A 24898-nucleotide genomic window follows, 5' to 3' on the forward strand; every position below is an offset into this window, starting at 1 on the left:
GAATGGTGAATACGCTGTACTGTACAGTACATTTCAATGTGGAAATTAATTATACTTAGGATACTGTTATGTAGGCTGAAAGTAATTTATTAATTGATTTTTTAATAGTTTGATTGATTGGCTAGCATCTAAGCAGTCGGACAGGGTGTGTCTCCTTTTCCAACCACGGGTCCAGAACAGTGTACATTAGTGTAGTACACTTCTTGTCTTCTTCAGTCACCTCTGGCTTTGTAGCAATATGGCTAAGAGTCTGGACAGCAGGTTTCTCTGTGTGAGCATCAATAGCCAAACAGGACAGAACTCAAATGGACTGATTGGCAGCCCGGCCACCTTGGCACCAGTCTTCAGAACAGCTCTTCGGGGTATTAATGGTTCATTATTAGCACAATATGATAATCATTATTATTAATATTCCCAATGGATTCCCTCACTTGTCCCTGTTGTGTGTTAAATGGAGAGGGTTACATTTATTATCACGTTCCTCTCTGTGATAGGGAGAGGGGGAGTAGCCTGACTGTGATGTAAGTGTTTACACCAAGGTAGTTTATACAGGATTACAGTGAGATAATCCAATTTCAGTATTTAGTGACATTAGCTGCCATCTGTACTCTGTTAGCATGCTGAGAACACAGGTTTATGCCAGCCAAAGTCCTTCTGAAAGACATTTCAATAGGATGGAGAATATACCTGAATATGATGTGAAAGCGTTTCGTGCACGCGCACTTTCACTGTAGTCGCGTCAGGTGCTGATTGAAGGGAGCGCGCGCTGTTGGCGCAAGGTGTGGCGAGTGGACAAATGTGTCCTTTCTCCAATGAACCGAGGACAATTCAATCAGCGCTTCTAAAGCCGCGGACGAAGGGACAATACTGGTGATTATAAATACTGTTAAACTTGAATAGCGACATGAATCAATTTGACCTGATTTTTAATGCGTTGTAGTTGTCTTTCAGCTTTGCGAACAGTTGTGACGGTCTCACGAACTTCACGTTTTCAAGACCAAATAGGCCTATAACATGTTATCGTCGAATATAATCTTGAATTGAACAGTAGCCTACTGTACGATAAGTAGGCCTACATGTCGTTATATTGCTGTTTTATGTTATAATTACGTCCATTTGATTTTAGCTACTTTTTCACCGCACCCCTTTTGATTTGAACAAAACTTAACACATATTTGCCCATTGTAGAAGTAAGTGGTCAGAAAGTGGTATTTCTTTGGGACCTAAATGCCAAAACATTTAGGAGATGGAGGTGCTCAAAATTGACCCATTTTGCATACCCCACCATACCATGAGACATCCAGGTCTTCATCACTGGAGAAGATGAATGGTTGAGTTCGATATGAATTTTAAAAGCTTAAAAACATGGTTATCAAACAATTGAATCATTCCTTGAAATGTGTTTTTATAAATAATTGCCTTTAAAAAAAACTTTTTTAATGTGAATTCTCAAAAAATGCATGAACTCAGATTATATATTTTCAAATGTTGTAATTTAAACCCTAATTTACACTATCTGAGGTAGCCAGAATATATTGCGAACCTACACTTGTTTACAGCTGCACGGGGTCAGACAGGCTTCCTGTTTAGATTAAGAGCCCACGTAGCCAGTCTGAGATATGGCTTGATGAATGTACCTCATTCCAGGGATGAGCAATGAATTGTACTGTGAATAGTACCATTATCCCAACTGTTAAATGAGAAGATTGAACAACTGCTATGAAATTAGCAGTCGTTCAATATTCTCTGTGTAAATTGGGTTCATGGGACAAATCGGCGTATAAAGCATTTCTCGTCCCTGGATTGAGGCACATTTTGCGAGTCATATCCCGGTATCTTAATCTAAACATAACGTCTGTCTGACCCCAGTGCAGCTGTAAGAAAGCGTAGGTTCAGAATCTATTCTGACTACCTCCTGAGGTGTATGTGTTGTTTGCCCACCATCATTTGAGACACCGCATACTCTTGGTTACTGGGTGGTTGTCATTTCAATCATAGAAATATAATTCATAGAATGAACCTATCCCTTCAGACCACTGCAATTTAGCTGGTACACCATTGAAATTTAAATTAAATACCGATTTTTACTTCCAATAACTACCACAAAGATGCCACCATCGAATGTCAGCTTAAAGGCCCCCCACCAGAGGGCAACTTTTATTTAACCTTTATTTAACTAGGCAAGTCAGTTAAGAACAAATTATTATTTTACAACAATGGCCTACCCCAGCCAAACCCTCCCCTATCCTGGACAACACTAGGCAAATTATTCGCCACCCTATGAGACTCCCGATCACGAACGGTTGTGATACAGTCCGGGATTGAACCAGGGTCTGTAGTGAAGCCTCTAGCACTGAAATGCAGTGCTTTAGACTGCTGCATCATAGATAATTCCACAAAGTTGTTTTTCTTTTCTTATACATAGGATAGACACTTGTGGTTTCTACAGTAGCTGCGCCGTGGCTCAGGCTGCCAAGTGTAGGCTACGGCAGAAAGCTGTTTGGTTCAGGCTGCCAAGTGTAGGCTACGGCAGAAAGCTGTTTGGTTCAGGCTGCCAAGTGTAGGCTACGGCAGAAAGCTGTTTGGTTCAGGCTGCCAAGTGTAGGCTACGGCAAAAAGCTGTTTGGCTCAGGCTGCCAAGTGTAGGCTACGGCAAAAAGCTGTTTGGTTCAGGCTGCCAAGTGTAGGCTACGGCAGAAAGCTGTTTGGTTCAGGCTGCCAAGTGTAGGCTACGGCAGAAAGCTGTTTGGTTCAGGCTGCCAAGTGTAGGCTACGGCAAAAAGCTGTTTGGCTCAGGCTGCCAAGTGTAGGCTACGGCAAAAAGCTTTTTGGTTCAGGCTGCCAAGTGTAGGCTACGGCAGAAAGCTGTTTGGTTCAGGCTGCCAAGTGTAGGCTACGGCAAAAAGCTGTTTGGCTCAGGCTGCCAAGTGTAGGCTACGGCAAAAAGCTGTTTGGCTCAGGCTGCCAAGTGTAGGCTACGGCAAAAAGCTGTTTGGCTCAGGCTGCCAAGTGTAGGCTACTGCAAAAAGCTGTTTGGCTCAGGCTGCCAAGTGTAGGCTACGGCAGAAATCTGTTTGGCTCAGCTCAGTCGCGACTCGCAAGGGGAAGAAGACTGAAAAGTATTAGTGTTAAACGCTCGTGGGTGTTTCAATGGGAATGTCTATTCTATGTATATTTCTATGATTTTAATAGGTTTCCTATTGACAGTTTAATTGACGGTGTAATTTAAAACTGATACTCAATTCAACATTATCTGATGTGTGGACCTCCAACTATCTTTGGTACCATTTGAAAGTTAAAATGTCCATTTAATTTCCATTTCAGTACATTTATCAGGCATAACATGACACCCACCCTGTATTCAAGAGCATCTCTCAACCTGGCCGGCACGACACAAACACCTCCGATGATGTAAAATAGGGTCTAAGCTACAACCTATGCGGAACAAAAATTAATTAATTTACATTAAAGGCAACAAATGTCGTTTTTTAATAAAGAATTTAACAATTTGACAATCCTTTTTTGAAAGCTTTTAAATGATATCAAACTCAAGTGTTTTATATTTTCCAGTGATGAAGATATGGATGTCTCGTGATATAGTGGGGTATGCATAACGGGTCGACTTTGGGCACCTCCATATCCTGAATGTTTTGGGATTCAGATCTTAAAAGTCACTTTCTGATCACTTCTACCATGGACGAATACACTATATATACACAAAAGTATGTGGACACCCCTTCAAATGAGTGGATTCGGCTATTTCAGCCACACCCTTTGCTGACAGGTGTAAAACTGAGCACACACAGTCATGCCATCTCCATAGACAAACATTGGCAGTAGAAAGGCCTTACATGAAGAGCTCAGTGACTTTCAATGTGGCACCGTCATAGGATGCCACCTTTCCAACAAGTCAGTTCGTCACATTTCTGCCCTGTAAGTGCTGTTATTGTGGAGCGGAAACGTCTAGGAGCAACACTGGCTCAGCCGCAAAGTGGTAGGCCACACAAGCTCACAGAACGGACTGCTGAAGTGTGTAAAAATCGTCTGTCTTCTGTTGCAACACTCACTACCAAGTACCAAACTACCTCTGGAAGCAACGTTAGTACAATAACTGTTAGTCGGGAGCTTCATTAAATGGGTTTCCATGGCCGAGATCACCTTGCGCAATGACAATTGTTGGCTGGAGTGGTGTAAAGCTCGACGCCATTGGACTCTGGCGCAGTGGACATGTGTTCTCTGGAGTGATGAATCAAGCTTCATCATCTGGCAGGTCCCACGGAGGAGAACGCTACCTGCCCCAATGCATAGAGGAGGAGGAATAGTGGTCTTGGGCTGTTTTTCATGGTTCGGTCTAGGCCAAGGGAAATCTTAACACTACTGCATACAATTTCGTTCTAGACATTTCTGTGCTTCCAACTTTGTGGCCACAGTTTGGGGAAGGCCCTTTCCTGTTTCAGCATGGCAAAGTGAGGTCCAGTATGGAAGAACTTGACTGGCCTGCACATATCCCTGACCTCAGCCCCATCGAACACCTTTGGGATGAATTGGAATTGCGAGCCAGGCCTAATCGCCCAACATCAGTGCCCTGATCTCACTAATGCTCTTGTGGCTGAATGGAGTCCCCACAGCAATGTTCCAACATCTAGTGTAAAGCCTTCCCAGAAGAGTGGATGCTTTTATAGCAGCAAGGAGGGACCAATTCCATATTAAAGGCCACGATTTTGGAATGAAATGTTAGACATGCATGTGTCCACATACTTTTGGTCATGTAGTGTATGTATGGGAAGTTGAGTTAAAATCAAAAGGGGTGCTGTCAAAAAGGGATTGTAATCCAATGGTAGGGCCCAATTATTTGTAGTTAGGGAACATCATTGCCAGGCTAATTGCGCATGGCCGGAAGTGTCTGGTGAACAAGGTTATTAGGTAGTTGGAAGTAGGTTAAATTACAATTTGATATGAAATAAAGATTTTGCTTCTGCAACCATGTCAAAAGCACCAGTGCCATTCCATGACTTTAATTGTATTTTTTTTGTTAACTGATTCTGGCCTAGTGTGTTTCTCTGTAGACAGTGGAGTCCTGAACCTGTCTAATCAGGGATACATGCTAACTTGACTCTCCTTCATTGAGCTCCATACCTCTCCACCTGTCTCCAGCCCCAGATGATGCGGACGGACAATAAAGGCCGGAGCGCCTCCCCCCACAGGAACGCCTACAAGTCTGACTTCCACACCATCAAATGCTCCTTGGATGCAGGGACCAGGCCTAGACCTTCTTCCCTGGGCGCCTCAATCCCTTCACCTGGCTCCATGGCAGTCCCTCACACCAGGACTAGCAGTGGAGGTAACCCTGGTGAAGGTACCAGGGGTGGGGCCCTCAGCCCTAGAGGAACTAAGATCAAAGACAACATCTTCTTCCAGATGGACAGCCAACAGCACCTCCTCCACCCCTTATCTGAGGCCCTGCCCAAACACCCACTCAGCTCCAGCTCTGTCCGGAGCAGTGTGGCCAGCATGTCCAGTGTAGAATTGTCTATGCTAGATAAACCGTCTAAGGCAGAGGAGATAGCAGAGATAGACAGAGCTGCTCTAGCCCAGAAGTTCTCAGTGACCCGGAAGCTCTTTGAGACGGTCATTGGGGGTCAAAGTCTAAATGTCAGCCCTGGCAGAGATAGCAGGAGGTTGGTGGAGAGTGGGGAGGAAAGGGGAATTGGGAGTGCAAGGAGCAGGTTAGACAGGGAGCAGCTGACATCCATGTCAGAAAGTGAAGGAGAGGGGGAGAGAAGGAAAGAACTCCTACACATACACATTTCACTACCCAACATAGAACTCCATAAAGCCACCAGTTTGCCTACACCCCTTCACCCTGTTAATGGTCACAACAGTGAGACATTTTCCCCTGACGGTAGAAGTCCTACAACTGACCCCTCAGACCGCAGGAGTGTGTACGGTCGAAGTGTGTTTGATGGGAGTATGTGTGAGAACTTTGTGTTCTCCCATGTATCCAACCTTTCTAGCCCAGCACCCACCTCTCCCCACTCTCAGCCTCCATCCCCTTCTTCCAACTCCCCCAGTCCTCTCACCCCAGTCTCCCCTTGTTCTGACCAGACTGACCTCTATAGCCCTAGTAGTCCTAATGCTGACCCCCTGGACAACAGGAGTTTGTCTGAGGGGAACCACCCTAATGACCTTTACATGACCCCTGATGTCCCTTTGACCCCCAAAGAGGGGTCAGGGGCTGGAACTGTAAGGGCGGAGCTAGTGGAGGTGAAGAACGAGTCGTCTGAGAGCGACGGTAACGAAGGAGAGGAGGAAGGCAAGAGGGAGGAGGGCAATGAGAATAACCTGGTGGATGATGTGTTTGAAGAATCCAGAGTGGAACCTAGAATAGAACCTACATCAGCACAAAGAACAGTAGAACCTAGAATGGTGGAAAAGAGAACGGTTGAACCTCCAGTAGAACCCAGAATGGTAGAGTGTGTGGAGGGATTCCCTGACAGTCTTGAAGTGACGGAACAGGAAAGTGAATCAGAAAGAGACATGAAACAGCAGGAGACAGAACAGAGGGAAGATCGAATGGAGGGAGAAAACAGACTGATCAGCCAAGAAATAGAGCAGCACAGAGAAGAGGGGACAACTGGAGATGGTGAGAAAGTGGAGGTGGAAGGAGATGAGGCAGGAGAGCAGGAGGAAAGGGAACTTGAGGAGAGAGAAACCATGTGCAGTGACAGCAAAGAAAAGATGAGGGAGGAGGTGAGCGAGGGAGAGGAGGAAGCGAAAGAGAAGGCCGGATTGGAAGATGGAGGGATTGACTTCAGGGAAGAAGAGGAAAGAAAGTGCAGAGGGAGAGTGGAAGTGAAGGAAGAGAGGGAGTGCACTGAGAGAGGAGATGAGGAGAATGGATTTGCTGCCGTCCTTGGAATTGAGAATGAGGCCTTTATGGAGGATGGGGAACTGAACTCTGAGTGTCATGATGATTTGGAATGGCACAGAAAGGACTGGGAGCAGCTTTTTATGGAATATGAGGAGATTCCCAGTCTTCCCCATGAGGATGACGATGATGTGGATTCTGCTAAGAGGAGGAAGATTAAGTTCTCTGCAGCACCAATCAAGGTAACCCCCCCCCCCCATCACATTGACACTTCCTTCCTCACTCAAGCTCACCCCATTAGGTTTGATAAAGTGATACCAGATTTTTATTTGAGAGGAAGTCTGGCCCTCATTGTTGGGGTAAGATGAAAACCATGAACATACAGCCAGTCTATTCTATTCCTTTAGGTTGAGAGGAGAGAGACAGGATCTCACATGCTCTGTCAGGTATTCAGCTCAGAATAAGTGATATATCAACAGCTTTTCTCCCCCAGGATGAGTGTTAGCTCCCATGTCTTACCAAACTGCAAGTCAGCTTATTTTAGGGCCTCATAATGAATTTATTAGTCCAGTAAGGATTTTAAATCTCCCAGACTTCTCAGGCCTTGTGTGGCTACCAAGTATACTGAGAGCCTTAATGGGTACGACACAGTTGGCACACATTTCACAGGGGGGGTGTTTAGGATTGAATTACTGTTCAAGGACCATTTTGTCTAAGATGTTCTCTGCCTCTGAGATTGAACTGCAGTAGAGCACATGGATTTGCAACAGCTTGTTTCCAATCCCATCTCACACCCCAGTCCTACTGGAGGATCTTCTAGCATAAACAGGATGGCCATGGTGTGCTAGCAGTAACCCCAGATAGCAGTGGCTAGTCAGGATCCAGACAGCCAAAGACAGGCATGCATACACACACACATACACCTTGACTATGAAAGATCTAATGGTCTGTGTGTGTGTGTACACTCAGGTGTTCCTGACCTACTCAAATGCAGACTATGACCGGCGTAATGATGATGTTGACCCTGTGTCTGCCTCTGCTGAGTATGAACTGGAGAAGAGAGTGGACAAGATGGATGTCTTTCCTGTCCAGATAAAGAAAGGTTGTGCTTACTCCCTCTGTACTGCTTCCTTTCCTTTATATTCCTTGTCTCTCTGTGTCTCTGTCTCTCTGTCTCTAATTCTCTGTTTTAACACCTCTTTGTCTAACTCCCCCGTCTCTCTGTCTAGGAGTGGAGGGCCTGGGTATCAGTATAATAGGGATGGGGGTAGGGGCTGACCAGGGGCTGGAGAAGTTGGGGATCTTCGTTAAGACCATCACTGAGAACGGAGCTACACAACAGGACGGACGGTGAGAATCTAAGGTCAATGATGCCTTTCTAATGGTTAGGATGTGAGTGTGGTGCTGTAAGCTGATCCTAGATTGTGTGTGTTAGTATCCAGGTGAATGACCAGATAGTGGAGGTGGATGGGGTCAGTCTGGTCGGAGTCACACAGCTGTTTGCTGCCACCGTGCTAAAGAACACCATTGGCACTGTCAGGTATGCAAGCACAGACAGGCTCATGCTCACACACTTTCTCTTTGCAGATTGGTAATGATTTGTCATTGTCCCTCACTGCAGGTTTTTTATTGGACGGGAGAAGCAGGGAGAGGAGAGTGAGGTGGCCCGTCTAATCAATGAGAGTCTGGAGCAGGACAAGACACTGTCTACGGTAGAGGTAGGCAGGGGTGTGACTGGCCCTACGGTAGAGGTAGGCAGGGGTGTGACTGGCCCTACGGTAGAGGTAGGCAGGGGTGTGACTGGCCCTACGGTAGAGGTAGGCAGGGGTGTGACTGGCCCTACGGTAGAGGTAGGCAGGGGTGTGACTGGCCCTACGGTAGAGGTAGGCAGGAGTGTGACTGGCCCTACGGTAGAGGTAGGCAGGGGTGTGACTGGCCCTACGGTAGAGGTAGGCAGGGGTGTGACTGGCCCTACGGTAGAGGTAGGCAGGGGTGTGACTGGCCCTACGGTAGAGGTAGGCAGGGGTGTGACTGGCCCTACGGTAGAGGCAGGCAGGGGTGTGACTGGCCCTGCGGTGGAGGCAGGCAGGGGCGAGACTGGCCCTGCGGTGGAGGCAGGCAGGGGCGAGACTGGCCCTGCGGTGGAGGCAGGCAGGGGCGAGACTGGCCCTGCGGTGGAGGCAGGCAGGGGCGAGACTGGCCCTGCGGTGGAGGCAGGCAGGGGCGAGACTGGCCCTGCGGTGGAGGCAGGCAGGGGCGAGACTGGCCCTGCGGTGGAGACAGGCAGGGGCGAGACTGGCCCTGCGGTGGAGGCAGGCAGGGGCGAGACTGGCCCTGCGGTGGAGGCAGGCAGGGGCGAGACTGGCCCTGCGGTAGGGGGGCAGGCAGTGGTTCGACTGGCCCTGCGGTAGGGGGGCAGGCAGTGGTTCGACTGGCCCTGCGGTAGGGGGGCAGGCAGTGGTTCGACTGGCCATGCGGTAGGGGGGCAGGCAGTGGTTCGACTGGAACTTCTGTGAAATCAAACTGTCCACATAGGAAGCAACACTGATTGACAATAAATTTCACATGCTGTTGTGCAAATGGAATAGACAACAGTTGGAAATTATAGGCAATTAGCAAGACACCGCCAATAAAGGAGTGGTTCTACAGGTGATAACCACTTCTCAGTTCCTATGCTTCCTGGCTGATGTTTTGGTCACTTTTGAATGCTGGTGGTGCTTTCACTCTAGTGGTAGCATGAGACTGAGTCTACAACCCACACAAGTGGCTCAGGTAGTGCAGCTCATCCAGGATGGCATATCAATGCGAGCTGTGGCAAGAAGGTTTGCTGTGTCTGTCAGAGTAGTGTCCAGAGCATGGAGGCGCTACCAGGAGACAGGCCAGTACATCAGGAGACGTGGAGGAGGCTGTAGGAAGGCAACAACCCAGCAGCAGGACCGCTACCTCTGCCTTTGTGCAAGGAGGAGCAGGAGGAGCACTGGCAGAGCCCTACAAAATCAAAATGACCTCCAGCAGGCCACAAATGTGCATGTGTCTGCTCAAACGGTCAGAAAAAGACTCTGTGAGGGTGGTATGAGGGCCCGACGTCCACAGGGGGGGGGTTGTGCTTACAGCCCAACACCGTGCAGGACGTTTGGCATTTGCCAGAGAACACCAAGATTGGCAAATTCGCCACTGGCGCCCTGTGCTCTTCACAGATGAAAGCAGGTTCACACTGAGCACATTTGACAGACGTGACAGTCTGGAGACACCGTGGAGAATGTTCTGCTGCCTGCAACATCCTCCAGCATGACCGGTTTGACGGTGGGTCAGTCATGGTGTGGGGTGGCATTTCTTTGGGGTGTCGCACAGCCCTCCATGTGCTCGCCAGAGGTAGCCTGACTGCCATTAGGTACCGAGATGAGGTCCTCAGACCTCTTGTGAGACCATATGCTGGTGCGGTTGGACCTGGGTTCCTCCTAATGCAAGACAATGCTAGACCTCATGTGGCTGGAGTGTGTCAGCAGTTCCTGCAAGAGGAAGGCATTGATGCTATGGACTGGCCCGCCCGTTCCCCAGACCTGAATCCAATTGAGCACATCTGGGACATCATGTCTCGCTCCATGCACCACACACTGTCCAGGAGTTGGCCCAGGCGTTGTAGGGAGGTCATACAGGCATCTGGAGGCCACACACACTACTGAGCCTCATTTTGACTTGTTTTAAGGACATTACATCAAAGTTGGATCAGCCTGTAGTGTGGTTTTCCACTTTCATTTTGAGTGTGACTCCAAATCCAGACCTCCATGGGTTGATACATTTGATTTCCATTGATCATTTTTGTGTGATTTTGTTGTCAGCACATTTAACTATGTAAAGAAAAAAAGTATTTAAGAATATTTCATTCATTCAGATCTAGGATGTGTTATTTTAGTGTTCCCTTTATTTTTTTGAGCAGTGTATATATGCAACCTTGCATTTCTTATTGGTTGTACCTGTGTCGGTGTTTGTGTGTCTCAGGTGTTAAATGATGGTGTTGTTGGGCTGAGCTCAGTGGAAGAGACGGTAGAAGTCCTCCGTACAGATGATGAAGAGGATGACGAAGAGAAAGAAATCACCAGCTGCATCAGATGCCAACAGGTGTTGAAGTCCATTCTAGTCTGAGATGAAAGGCATTGGGGGGGTACTCTCTGTTTTCCCTCAGTCGGCCTTATGCTCCTCCAACAGCTTCCAGTTTCAGTAGATGTTGTGTGAAGTGTGCATGTGTGTACTGGTCTCTCCTCAGCTCCAGTTAAAAGTCAGGACCAAATCAGACCAGCTCTGCCTAGTGCGGGAGAAGGTAGGTCACTCTGACGAGACTCCCAAAACACATGCTCACTCATTGCTTCACTCAGAGCAGTCTGACCCATTTAGCTCTGTGTGAGACTTGCCTCTCTAACAGTCTACAGTCTGAGTTATTAGCACATTGGCCATGTTCCAATCACCTTGAAAACATAGTATGTCTTCTCTGTGTTCTCACTGATCTGACGGCATTGATTCAATCAATTTAATGTAGGCTTCTGCTTTCATATATACAACTGTGTTAGATGAGTGATTGAAACATGACTGTTTTTGCGGTGTTTAGAGTGGTGAGTGAAGTGTCTAAGGGGAGTGTCTGGGATGATTCCTAGATGAAGGGCTCATGGTATGGGACGCACCTGTGTCCGTCTTTCTGTCTCCTCCAGCTGAGGGGGTGTGAGGAGCAGCAGGCCTTGTGGGAGAGTCATCAGGCTGAGCTGAAGGAGTGTGTCCAGGATGGAGAGGAGAAGGCTGACAAACTAGAGAAGTATTAATCAAATACACTAATCAACCCTCACTAAGTTCTGATGACGCAAATTGTGGCGACGATGATGAACATGATGATGAACATGACGATGATACATTATTTTGTATTTATTATGGATCCACATTAGCTGCTACCAAGGCAGCAGCAACTCTTCCTGGGGTCCAGCAACTTTAAGGCAGTTATATACAATTTTAAAAACTTTACATTTCACAACACATTGTGTGCCCTCAGGCCACTAATGTACTACCACACATCTACAACACAAAATTCATGTTATCGTGTGTGTGTAGTCTGTTCTGGACCTGGGGACTGTGACTAAACATCTTGTGGCAAGTGTTGTGGGGTGTGCATGGGTGTCTGAGCTGTGTGCTAGTAGTTTAAACAGACAGCTCGGTGCATTCAACATGTCATACCTCTCATAAATACAAGTAGTCAATCTCTCTACTTTGAGCCAGGAAAGGTTGACATGTATATTATTGATGTTAGCTCTCCGTGTACATTTAAGGGCCAGCCGTGTTGCCCTGTTCTGAGACAATTGTAACTTTGTGGCTCCTGACCACACGACTGGACAGTATTCCAGATGCAACAAAACTAGGGCCTGTAGGACCTGCCTTGTTGATAGTGTTGTTAAGAAGGTAGAAACTAGGGCCTGTAGGACCTGCCTTGTTGATAGTGTTGTTAAGGAGGCAGAAACTAGGGCCTGTAGGACCTGCCTTGTTGATAGTGTTGTTAAGGAGGTAGAAACTAGGGCCTGTAGGACCTGCCTTGTTGATAGTGTTGTTAAGAAGGTAGAAACTAGGGCCTGTAGGACCTGCCTTGTTGATAGTGTTGTTAAGGAGGCAGAAACTAGGGCCTGTAGGACCTGCCTTGTTGATAGTGTTGTTAAGGAGGTAGAAACTAGGGCCTGTAGGACCTGCCTTGTTGATAGTGTTGTTAAGAAGGTAGAAACTAGGGCCTGTAGGACCTGCCTTGTTGATAGTGTTGTTAAGGAGGCAGAGTAGTACTTTATTATGGACAGACTTCTCCCCATCTTAGACACTGTTGTATCAATACGTTTTGACCATGACAGTTTACAATCCAGGGTAACTCCATGCAGTTTAGTCGCCTCAACTTGCTTAATTTTGTTGACGATTAAGGTTTAGTGAATGATTTGTCCCAAATACAATGCTTTTAATATTTGGGACTAACTTGTTTCTTGACACCCATTCTGAACCTGACTGCAGCTTAGTTAAGTGTTGCAGTGATTTCACTTGCTGTGGAAGCTGATGTGTGGAGTCATCAGCAAACATAGACACACTGGCTTTACTCAGAGCCAGTGGCAGGTCATTAGTAAAGATTGAAAACAGTAAAGGGGTCTAGACAGCTGCCCTGGGAAATGCCTGACTCTACCTTGATTATGTTGGAGAGGCTTCCATTGAAGAACACCCTCTGTGTTCTGTTAGACTGGTAACCTTCCATCCACAATATAGCAGGGGATGTAAAGCAGTAGATTATGATCAATAATGTCAAAAGCTGCACTGAAGTCGAGCAAAACAGCTCCACCATCTTTTTATTCATTTCGCTCAGCCAATCAGCAATTTGTGTCAGTGCCGTCATACATGCTGAATGCCCTTCCTTAACAATCTGTTCATCTATTTACTGTGAAATAGCCTTGTATCTGGTCAAACACCATTTTTTTTCCCCCAAAAGTTTAGTAAGGATTGGGAACAGGCTGTTTGAGTCAGTAAAGGGTGCTTTGCTCTTCTTGGATAGTGGAATGACTTTTGCTTCCCTCCAGGTCTGAGGACACGCACTTTACTGTAGGCTTACATTGAAGAGATGGAAAATAGGAGTGGCAAAATCGTCAGCTGTCATCCTCAGTAATATTCCATCTAAGTTTTCAGACCCAGATGATGAACATGATTCGTCGTCTTCTTCTAGGTACTGGCAGGAGGCCCAGGCTCTGTGCAGGATTGTGAACCAGCGATTGGCTGACACCCAGAGCCAATTAGACAGCCTGGAGGTGAAATACAGCAAGGCCAAGAGACTGCTGAGGGAATTCCAACACAGGTGAGCTCTGGTTAACATAGTTAACATGCCCCTGTAGGCCAATTGGTAATATTCAATGCCTGTTTAGAATGTCTATTTCTCTGTGTTTGATGGTCCCTCTGTCCATGTGCAGGGAGAAGGAGAGCGAGGGGAGAGAGGAGGAGCTGCAGAGAGAGATGGAGGAGAGCGAGAGGATACATGGAGAGACTGTGGAGAGACTCCAGAGACGGGTGAGACTGGAGGAGACACCGTCAACTGTAGTGTACAGATGCTACCTCAGTGAACTAAGCATTTCTTTCTGTGTGTTCAGATAGGGCTACTGGAGAGAGGGGAGATGGTCCCTGAGAGTGACAACCAATCACTGGATACCTCATTTACCTCAAGTAAGACACACTACCTGAGGGGCAGTGTGTGTGTGTGTCAGGCAGTGTCTCTCAAACTGTGTGTGTTTCAGGTGCAGACTGGAGCATTGCGGTGCCTGTGACAGATCTGTTAGACACCAGCGCTCACAGGGCCAGAGCACAGCTTGCCCAAAAAGCCAAGAGACACCCTCCCTCACGAGACAAACTCAGAGAGTCCTTCAGACAACAGGTCAGACACACACACACACACACTCTCCTTCCAATCACATACTGAATGTTCTATCACTCCCTGTAGGGTGAGGAAGACCATATTCAGAGCTGTGGCGGGAAGAGCCAATCACTGACTGCGATCGCACCACGAGAGACGGGACGATCGGTCTCAGTAGGCAGTCACCGTGTCCACTCCAGTACATCCTCTCTGTCTGCCCTCACCTCCAAGCCCCACCCCCCCTTTCTCCTCACCCCCCAGCCAGGCCAGTCCCCCTCTAAAGAGGACAAGTCATCTACCACATGCAAATCAAAGAGGAGATTCCCTGACTTCAGGTAGGGCACACCAGACCTCTTCAACCCCTAACCCCCTTTCCCATAGGCGCTGTGTGTAGATCTGACAAGCATTATGGTAATAGCCCCACCTCCTAACCCCTCTAGCGGCCTCCGCAAGTCTCTGAGGAGAGGGAGGAAGTGTGAGGAGAAGAAGAACAAGGAAAGGCCCCTGGACCACAGGTACAAGAAATAACACACTACTGATCTAGCAGAGGAAATGGGTACAGTCAATACTATGCACCCACACACATTACATTTCTTCTTTCAGTGTTTCTGCTGGCCCTGTATTTGATTTGTGTTCCTGTCTCCAGGGGTTTATGTGTTAACCTGATAGATGCCCCCAGCGGTGGTGTCTTTCCCTCTGTCTCCTCCGTGCCCTCCTGCCTACCCTTCTCCTGGTTCGGAGAGCGAGGGAGGGAGAAGGAGAGAGGGAAGCTTAGGTCTGTCTCCAGCAGCAGTCTACCGTACATGACCACCGGAGGCAGTAGAGACTGCCAGGTGAGAGGGGAGTCTTCCATCTCAGACCACCCTGGACTTTAACTCTAATTTGGGCTCAAAGCACTTGTCCAGCTTATTCACTGGCTCAGTAACTTAGTGGCTTATTCACTGGTATGTTTTGTATACTTATTTCCCCTGGGGCCTTTCATGTTATACTCTACATGATCTTGACTGTGTGTGGTGTACCACTGTGCACTTCAGTGTGTGTCAGTCACAAATGTCTTTGCTCATTCTAGAGAGTGAATGTAGGAGACTCAGGTAGTCCCAGCTCTGCTCTCCTATCAGGGATGCTGTCAGATCTGTCTCTCTCTGCACACTCTCAAACTCCCACCTTTTCATCAGAGGTGAGTCTGTCTCATGTGGTCTCCCTTCTCTCTGTGTATCTCTGTTCTCTCGATGACCTGATTTTTGTTCTAGTTTTCTACTATGCCCTGATTAAGTTCTCTGTAGTTCATAGAGCTGGATAGGATGGTAATTCACTTCCTCCTGAATGACCCAGAATGGGATGGAATATCATTACGATGTTAGTTCGTTTTTAATTTAGAAAAGGTTTGTTATACATCGTACTGTTGGGTTTGTGTGTGTCTGTCCCGTCCATCTCCGTAGAACCTGGATGAGGACTCTGTCCCAGTTGGTAACGATTACCAATGGCAAAGCCGACCCCTGGACCAATGGACTAATCAGCAAGTCTGTCTGTGGTTGATTGGCATGAGCATGGATCAATACGCGGCCCAGTTCACAGCCAATGGTGTGGATGGGCTGCAACTTCTCAGTCTGGACAACAACAAACTCAAGGTAGTCACGGGAGTCACGGGCCATGTCTCAATATTGACTCATCGCCTCACCTTTTGTCCTTTGATAATTGAAATCATAGACAATCTATAGTTGATATGGCTAAATGGGTTGCCGTTCCTCCGGCTAGATCCTTGAGGAGGAGAAGGGGGCTAGGGTATTGCGACACAGCCCTAGATTTAGATGAATGAGTTCATTCCATATGGAGCAGCCCACTGTGGCACAGAAATTAAAGTCTCGCTCTCTCCTCTCTCCCTCCCTCACTCCAGGCTCTGGGTGTGTGCAGTCACAGTGACCGTGCTGCTCTGAAGAGAAGGCTGAAGGAGATGAGGAAGACCCTGGAGAGAGAGGAAAAGGAGAGAGCGAAGGGAAAGGAGGAGAGGGAACATGAGAAGAGAATGAAGGAGGAGAAGGAGAGAAAGGAGGCCAGGCATGGTGGTAAAAAGGTCCGAAACGAGTCCCTCTGCTGAAGTCTGGACCCTGACCTCTAACCCCTAAACCTGGAAATGATCTTCAATCACAACTTTTTGTCTACTCCTATTAGGTTCATCTCATGCATTCCAGCCATTAGACAATCAGCTATAGTCTCTCTCTTATAAACTCTCTACCAGCACAGAAACGTCAGTCTCACTGTTAGTCTTCACTGTGACTAGTGAAATATACTTTTTATCTGTTTTGTAACAGTATTTATGTACAGATGTTTCTATATGAATGTTGTACAATTGATTGCACTGAAGCACTCAAATATTTGAAGCTGAATATTTTACATTCATGAATAAATAATGTTTTAAACATATTGCCTTGGTTTTATTTGTCTGTGATCAACATGTTTTTACATGTAGGTGAAGTATCAAAGTGCACAAAAACCAAAAGAGATTGTAACTGTACAGGGTGTAAAAACATGTATTTAAGAAATCATTGCATTTGTCCACGTTACTTTACATTAATATCAAGAACTGTCACTGGACAAATCCTCCACATTTGGTATTGAATGGGCCCTGTTTAAATACTTAAATGCAAAATGGAAAGCTGCTGATTAGCTGCTGCTATAACTTGATAAAATAGGACCCCGGTTAAACACCTGGGATGTGTGGAACTGTCTTTATACACATGAGTGCAGATGTGTTGAAACACTGTCTATTTGTTGTTTTGAGATGATTTGATACGTCCTTCCATATGTTGAGAGAAACTCATTCTGGGTACAAAAAAAAAGAAAGTATTTGGCCATTGGAGTAATGGTTAGGAAACCTAACCAATATTAACCCCCTGTCGTGACCCAAGAGTCGATTGATGCACCAGTGTTGTCAAACTAAGCTTCATAACATAAGAAAATCCCATCAATCTGTCAGTTTAAGCTAGATATGTTTTTTTGCATTCGATGCGTCTCAATCAGCCAGCGTCGGACTTCCGCATCTACGGTGAAAGGTGGTACAGCTAGAACGATGTTTGTCAGACCATGTGACATCCCGAAAATCGGTCTTCTCACGAGAACGTCTGTAGCGTCCGAACGGTTTGACCAAACTATACTGAACAAACAAATAAACACTGTAAAGTGTTGGTCCCATGTTAAATGAGCTGAAATAAAATAAACACTGTAAAGTGTTGGTCCCATGTTAAATGAGCTGAAATAAAATAAACACTGTAAAGTGTTGGTCCCATGTTAAATGAGCTGAAATAAAATAAACACTGTAAAGTGTTGGTCCCATGTTAAATGAGCTGAAATAAAATAAACACTGGAAAGTGTTGGTCCCATGTTAAATGAGCTGAAATAAAATAAACACTGGAAAGTGTTGGTCCCATGTTAAATGAGCTGAAATAAAATAAACACTGTAAAGTGTTGGTCCCATGTTAAATGAGCTGAAATAAAATAAACACCGTAAAGTGTTGGTCCCATGTTAAATGAGCTGAAATAAAATAAACACCGTAAAGTGTTGGTCCCATGTTAAATGAGCTGAAATAAAATAAACACTGTAAAGTGTTGGTCCCATGTTAAATGAGCTGAAATAAGATAAACACTATGTAAAGTGTTGGTCCCATGTTAAATGAGCTGAAATAAGATAAACACTGTAAAGTGTTTGTCCCATGTTAAATGAGCTGAAATAAGATAAACACTATGTAAAGTGTTGGTCCCATGTTAAATGAGCTGAAATAAGATAAACACTATGTAAAGTGTTGGTCCCATGTTAAATGAGCTGAAATAAGATGCCACAATTGTTCAATATGCACCAAAAGCTTATTTCTCTCATTGTGTGCACAAATTTGTTTACATCCCTGTTTAGTGAACATTTCTCCTTTGCCAAGATAATCCATCCACCTGACAAATGTGGCATTTCAAGAAGCGGATTAAACCGCATGATCATTACACAGGTGCACCTTGTACTGGGGACACAACACAATACCACAGATGTCTCAAGTTTTGAGGGAACGTGCAAATGGCATGTTGACTCCAGGAAAATCCAGCAGAGCTGTTGCCAGAGATTCTCTACCATAACTCACCTCCAGCATTGTTTTAGAGAATTTGACAGTACGTCCAACCAACCTCATAACCGCAGACCACGTGTAACCATGCCAGCCCAGGACCTCTACATCTGGCTTCCTCACTTGTGGGATCGTCTGAGAACAGCCATCCGGACATCTGATGAAACTGAGGAGTATTTCTGTCTATAATGAAGCCCTTTTGTTGGAAAAAGTTCATTCCGATTGGCGGGGCCTGGCTCCCCAGTGGGTGGGCCTATGCCCTCCCAGGCCAACCCATAGCTGCGCTCCTACCCAGTTGTGAAATCATAATTGACTGATTTCCTTATATGAACTGTAACACAGTAAAATTGTTGAAATTGATGCATGTTGTGTTTATATTTTTGTTCAGTGCATTATGACCACTGTGTGTAAAAGGGAGACTCTCACGCACATGATGGTGTTCTCTGTTTTGCTCTGCGACCCCCACAAGCGTCACAGGACTCTTCTGAAGGTAACCAGTACCAGATATCTTTTTAAATGATGCATGTATTAAGGTAGTTTTGTGCCTACCCCCCAAAAAGGGGTTAAATGTGGAAAAAAAACGAAACATTCTGAGTTTGTTTTTAATATCTCCTAGATTTAGGACAGACACTTCAAAACCTTGTTTCTCATATTTTGACTGTACTTTTTGCCATTTATGAATGTGTTATTCAATGCATTTCTATGGGCTTTAGTAGTAAAGGACAAAATCTATATTTTATCAAATAATTTTGTTATAAATATATATTTTGGCAAACTTTTTTTTTAAAATATATTTTAAAACTCTAAATCAAATAGCTAAAGGATCCATAGTATGACCATCTTAAAGCAATTCCATGTCAGTTTATCCCCCCCCCCCCCCGCAATGTCTTAGACTCTAAAGAATTAAACATCTTAAAGAATGTATACAAAAACCCTCCAGCCTATACCATAGGCGTACATTTACAAAACATTGTCCAGGGCTCTGAAAGAGAGACAACTGGGATTCTTGACCCAAAATGTACAAGAACACACAAAAAACCTCTTTCTGTCCAGTGATCAACATGGATGTCACTATCAAGATAAAATAAAATCAGACAAGATAATACTTAATAAATCCCCAAAAAGGAACAATTTGATCAAGTGTCTTATTTTACCTTGTCTAAACTGCTATTGTAGCATCATCATCCCTCTTTAAAGTCCACAAATAAAGCTTTTTGACAATCCTTTTGTATTTCTATGTACAATCAAATATCCACACTGCGGAGACAAGCCTTGGAATGGTTAGAGGAAGACTGTGGAATGTTAGGTAGGAATTCTGTGTCTCTGGGAATGTCTGTGGGAATGGGAGATCCAGCATTCTGCCATCATTAAAAGTAACTCATTCTCATTCCAGCAGGCTTTCATTTCCAGGATTTCCAGTTGGTCTTTCTCCTTATTTTTTATCTGCAACGCGTTGTAGCTGGGAACACGATGACGTCGTATTTGAAGAGTTAATTAAACCTCTCACCGTCATTACAGGAATAGTTCATTCCCCAAACTGAATCTATGAATTCAAAATATGAAAGCGTATAAGAAAGGTTGATTTAGGGGTGAACTATCCCTTTAAGTATGGCACTGCAAGTGCTTTTACAGAGTCGCCAATAGTCCTACAAACAGAAAGATGCTATAAAACCAGAATGAGAGCAGTCGAGGAGCTTTGAGAGAGGAAAAGGAAGTGCTTGAAGTTCCTATAGCAACCAAAGAACCAGAAACCAGAGATTGAGAGAGAGCTGCAGGGTCTTTGGAGTGATAGATGAGCATTTCATAATGATTTTCAACCAAAGCATCAATCCGGGATGGCCATGCATGTAGAGAGTCCATAACTCAGTCAGTTGGAAAGAAGGATATTTCCAAGCAGAAACTTGAAGTGCTTTCTACAGAAACCTATAAGCTGAGCTCTTAACATTTCATTCCATCATCATAGTAGTCATCATAGCATTGCATTTGATTTCATAGCGCTGAGCCCCTTTACTGCCAGTCTTTTATGAAAAGCGTTTTCCTCTCCTGCGATAGAGTTAGTCTGCACTGTTCCACTGGGCCAGTCCATCCTTCATGCCACTCTGTGCCCCACCAGGCATGTACACTGAAGATGGGTCAAGATGTGTTTACCCCAGAGACTGACAGCTCCTTTCTCTCTCTTTCTCTCTTTATGCATCAGACGGCGTCAATCTCTCTTTGTCAGAGGGTGGGGCATCCTCTTTCTTCTTCCCGAAGAAACCACACTAGAGAGAAGTAACGCATTAGTGTGTGTGCAAAAAAGTCATTTAGGTCAAAAGAGTCCAAATTAACAAAGGAAATGGAAGGATTAACAGTATAGATAGATAACAAAAACTGTACCATAGAGGCTCAGAGTAAGTTAGAGGAAAAACTCAAAGAAATGGAGGAACGTATTCAAGAGAGATCCCGTGTAATATAGTATCAAAATAAAGCAAACTGGATGGAATATTATTAGAATTATTTTTCGATCTTCAACATAGAAATGCTACCAAAAATAATGTACAGGAACTTGTTACAAATGATGGAGTCACTCATGATTCACCAAACTATTTTTTGAAAGAAGAAGTCAAGTACTTTAAGCATAGGTTTTCATTTCAGTCTCCTCCATCTCCACTAACCTAAGTTAATTGTATGGATTTTTTTCCTATTAATAATGTAAAATGAATGTGAAGGCCGAATTCCAGAGAAGGAACTTCTTGATACAGTTAAAGGCTTTAAGTCTGGGAAAACTCCAGGGCTGGATGGCAGACCAGTGGAAGTTTAACAACCTTTTTTGATATACTCAGAGGACCATTATTAGCATATTTTAACCACTCCTATATAAACGGTAGGTTATCGGTCTGATTATTCATTATTACTGAAACAGGATCCAGGTGGGGTGTACATATAAAGATCCAGTCCATTTAAAACATTGGAGGCCTCTTACACTCCAGTGTTGTGATGCAACAATTATACCTAAATGCTTGGCGCATAGAATTAAAAAGGTATTGTCAGATATTATTCTTCCTAATCAGACAGGTTTTTACATGGATAAGTACTGGAAACAATACAATACTATGAAATATCACGGAAACCAGACCTGGTTTTCATAGCTAATTTTGAAAAGGTGTTTTATAAAGTACGACTGGAGTTTATATATAAATGCCTAGAATATTTTAATTATGGAAAATCTCTTATAAAATGGGTTAAAATCATGTATAGTAACCCTAGGTGTAAAATAGTAAACAATGGCAACATCTCAGAAAGTTTTAAACTGTCAAGAGGAGTAAAACAAGATTGTTCGCTATCGGCATATCCATTTATTATTGCCATCGAAATGTTAGCTGGTAAAATTAGATCCAACAATAATATTAAGGGATTCGAAATCCATGGCTTAAAAACAAAGGGTCTGAATACTTAAGTAAATAAGGTATCTGTTTTTTATTTTTCATACATTTGCAAAACTTTCTTAAAACCTGTTTTCACTTTGTCTTTATGGGGTATTGTGATGTCATTATGGGGTATTGTGTGTACATTGCTGAGGATTTTTATTAAATGTAATCCATTTTAGAATATGGTTGTAGTGTAACAAAATGTGGAAAAAGTTAAAGGGTCTGAATACTTTCCAGAGGCACTGTATATACTGTAAACAGTTTCTCTGTGCTCCCCTTGCTGTCTTACCTTCCAGAGCAGGAAGACCAGCAGGCCGAGCAGCAAAAGTCCTAACAAGATGGCCACCAGGATGATCCACCATGGCAGTCCTCCGTACTGAGCCACACGACGCTCCGGGAACACCGTCACTCTCACCTGAGAAAGACAACATCAATCAAGCATTATTTTGAAAGTAAAAGAAAGTAAAATATATTTTGTGTTGAAATGAAAGTGATAAAGTACCTGTGTCTCAGCGTTCCTCAGGACCATGTTTTTAGCTGTGCCGTCCACTCTGAGAGAGGCTTTCACGATCACGTCCAGATAGTTCAGCTTAGAGTACTCCTGTTGGGAATCACAGAGGGACGGGAGTATGGACAGGGGATTGAGGTGCAGTCAAATATCAAAGAGGTGTGTGTGTAGAGGTGTGTGTGTGTGTGTGTGTGTGTGTGTGTGTGTGTGTGTGTGTGTGTGTGTGTGTGTGTGTGTGTGTCTTACCTCCAGGAATGTGCTGTTCCAGAGGCGAGATCTGAGCAGGATGACTGCATTACTGTCCAGGCCCTGTAGGGAGCAGTGAATCTCCACACACTTTGCCCCATCCTCACACGACTATAACACACACACACACCATATTACAGGGTAGCTCGTACATGACTAACAACATTGATCAACTGGGAGAGAAGGAGAGTTGTGTTACCAGAGTAGTGTATTTCCTTTTGTCAGTCAGCAGTGCGATGGTTCCCTCAGGTTTGTCAGTCTCCCCTACAGCTCGCCTCCTCCTGCTACTCCTACTCTCCTGAACACAGTGTAACAGAACTTAGATGTATGGTAATTTGGAACAAACCTCCCATTGGTAAGCACCGTACAGCAGAGTTAACTGTATTGGGACTGTTAGTGTAGTGTGTTAGAGTTTGACTCTGTATGAACACTTGGGACTGTTAGTGTGTTAGAGTTTGACCCCCCAGTGCTTACTAACCTCTTTGACAAGGAGTGGGTTGATCTCTCTGGCTGGAGAGCATGTGATCTGTTCCAGACCTTGGGAGTCCATCTTCACCAGGTACAGGATCCACTTCCCCTCCACAGTTTCTTTCGGCCAATTGATGATCAGGGAGGCGGTGCCATAGGTCTTCAGGGGCTTCCCTAGGTTGATCACCTGTCAATCAAAAGACAGATCAAAGGACAGTTCAGTATATAATGAAATATGATGAAAATCCTGTTTGGTTTATGTCTTTTTTGTATTTTTTTTGTGTGTTTATGAAAATACATAATCCTTACCCTGAACTCATACTCGATCGGGCTGCCGATGTCTCCCTCTGACTTCATGTCGCTCTCACCTTTGACCTCTCCAGTGAAGTAGACCTGGGAGGGCTTGGCCACTCTGGGGAAACAGGTACACTGTGAGCACAAACACACACCTTACTGAAGTTTAGATGCTGGGAGGTCTCACGTGTAAAAGCACATTAAAGTGAGCAGCTGGCAAATCATATTTTTTTACCCTGTGAGGGACAGCTGCAGCTCGATCACCACTTTGGCCTTGGCCTTGACTCTGCCCACCTTCTGCTGGTCACTTGTCCTGAAAGGTCAGAGATCAAATCAGCACTGATGGTCAAATCCATATCTATTTCATTATAGACATGACAGAGGAGTGTGTACTCCACTCACGTCTCCAGCTTCAGGTCTATCTCCAGCTCTGTGGTGTTCAGAGAGATGCCTGCTGTACTCAGGATTATGTAGAACGTTACCTAAACACACAGAGTGATATGTTAGCGTACACACACACACACACAAAAACACATAGCTAGTGATCATGATTAGCTGATGGTGTCTCTCACCTCTGAGTCTCGCTTGAAGGGGTTCCCCAGCTCACAGTCTGCCTGAGAGCCATTCTTATTGGCCACACAGGACAATTGCCTGTCCTGCAATCAACAACAACAGCCAATCACAATTCAGTACCAGTCTAAAAGATGGAAGAGGGAAAGGGGAGAGAGAGAGGTAAATCACTGCGTTGGATACAGAGCGGAAGGTGGAGAGAGAGCGAGAGAGAGAGAGGTAACTCACTGCGTTGGATACAGAGCGGAAGGTGGAGAGAGAGCGAGAGAGAGAGAGGTAACTCACTGCGTTGGATACAGAGCGGAAGGTGGAGAGAGAGAGAGAGAGAGGTAACTCACTGCGTTGGATACAGAGCGGAAGGTGGAGAGAGAGCGAGAGAGAGAGAGGTAACTCACTGCGTTGGATACAGAGCGGAAGGTGGAGAGAGAGCGAGAGAGAGAGAGAGAGGTAACTCACTGCGTTGGATACAGAGCGGAAGGTGGAGAGAGAGCGGTAACTCACTGCGTTGGATACAGAGCGGAAGGTGGAGAGAGAGAGAGAGAGAGAGAGAGGTAACTCACTGCATTGGATACAGAGCGGGAGGTGGAGAGAGAGCGAGAGAGAGAGAGAGAGAGGTAACTCACTGCGTTGGATACAGAGCGGAAGGTGGAGAGAGAGCGAGAGAGAGAGAGGTAACTCACTGCGTTGGATACAGAGCGGAAGGTGGAGAGAGAGCGAGAGAGAGAGGTAACTCACTGCGTTGGATACAGAGCGGAAGGTGGAGAGAGAGCGAGAGAGAGAGAGAGGTAACTCACTGCGTTGGATACAGAGCGGAAGGTGGAGAGAGAGCGAGAGAGAGCGAGAGCGAGAGCGAGAGCGAGACAGAGAGAGAGAGGTAACTCACTGCCTTGGGTGCAGAGTAGGAGGCGGAGTAGGAGAGAGAGGAGGGGAAGGAGGCAACCAATGCTGCCTCATGAGCATCATCTCCATTCTTATTGGTCACTGTGATCTCTAGGGCGATGTCCTTCTGGTCGCTAAGGGAGACCACTGGCA

General features: G+C 45.4%; 2 protein-coding genes across 4 annotated transcripts in view; one reads left to right on the forward strand and one right to left on the reverse strand.

Annotated features, from left to right (window-relative positions):
* The first annotated feature begins 637 nt into the window (after positions 1–637).
* Positions 638–16691, forward strand: LOC109874751 (neurabin-1). 3 transcript variants are annotated; one of them, XM_031810403.1, is made up of 19 exons: positions 638–870; positions 5052–7110; positions 7838–7970; positions 8098–8218; positions 8304–8408; positions 8490–8586; positions 10868–10987; positions 11133–11186; positions 11572–11672; positions 13593–13721; positions 13834–13930; positions 14011–14083; positions 14155–14291; positions 14358–14605; positions 14711–14785; positions 14917–15103; positions 15340–15447; positions 15710–15898; positions 16165–16691. In XM_031810403.1, exons 2-19 carry the CDS (start codon positions 5161–5163, stop codon positions 16363–16365), a joined length of 4125 nt encoding a protein of 1374 aa, XP_031666263.1. In that variant the 5' UTR covers positions 638–870; positions 5052–5160; the 3' UTR covers positions 16366–16691. The 3 variants fall into 3 exon arrangements, with proteins under 3 accessions (XP_031666263.1, XP_031666262.1, XP_031666264.1); XM_031810402.1 differs by having other exon boundaries at positions 5155–7110; XM_031810404.1 differs by lacking the exon at positions 15340–15447 and having other exon boundaries at positions 5155–7110.
* Positions 16692–18959: 2268 nt separating this feature from the next.
* LOC109874753 (integrin alpha-6) overlaps positions 18960–24898 on the reverse strand; it is a 52562-nt gene continuing 46623 nt past the window's right edge. Inside the window, exons 14-24 of the mRNA XM_031810405.1 lie at positions 24750–24898; positions 23869–23952; positions 23699–23778; positions 23532–23609; positions 23312–23414; positions 23013–23189; positions 22734–22832; positions 22535–22645; positions 22283–22381; positions 22070–22195; positions 18960–20634 (exon numbers count right to left, since the gene is read on the reverse strand). The exon at positions 24750–24898 is cut by the window's right edge and continues 11 nt beyond it. Of these exons, the coding sequence (XP_031666265.1) occupies positions 20560–20634; positions 22070–22195; positions 22283–22381; positions 22535–22645; positions 22734–22832; positions 23013–23189; positions 23312–23414; positions 23532–23609; positions 23699–23778; positions 23869–23952; positions 24750–24898 (1181 nt within the window). The 3' untranslated portion in view covers positions 18960–20559. The remainder of the gene's footprint in view (positions 20635–22069; positions 22196–22282; positions 22382–22534; positions 22646–22733; positions 22833–23012; positions 23190–23311; positions 23415–23531; positions 23610–23698; positions 23779–23868; positions 23953–24749) is intronic.

Source organism: Oncorhynchus kisutch, linkage group LG30 (genome assembly GCF_002021735.2).
Source record: "Oncorhynchus kisutch isolate 150728-3 linkage group LG30, Okis_V2, whole genome shotgun sequence".
Lineage (NCBI taxonomy): Eukaryota > Metazoa > Chordata > Actinopteri > Salmoniformes > Salmonidae > Oncorhynchus > Oncorhynchus kisutch.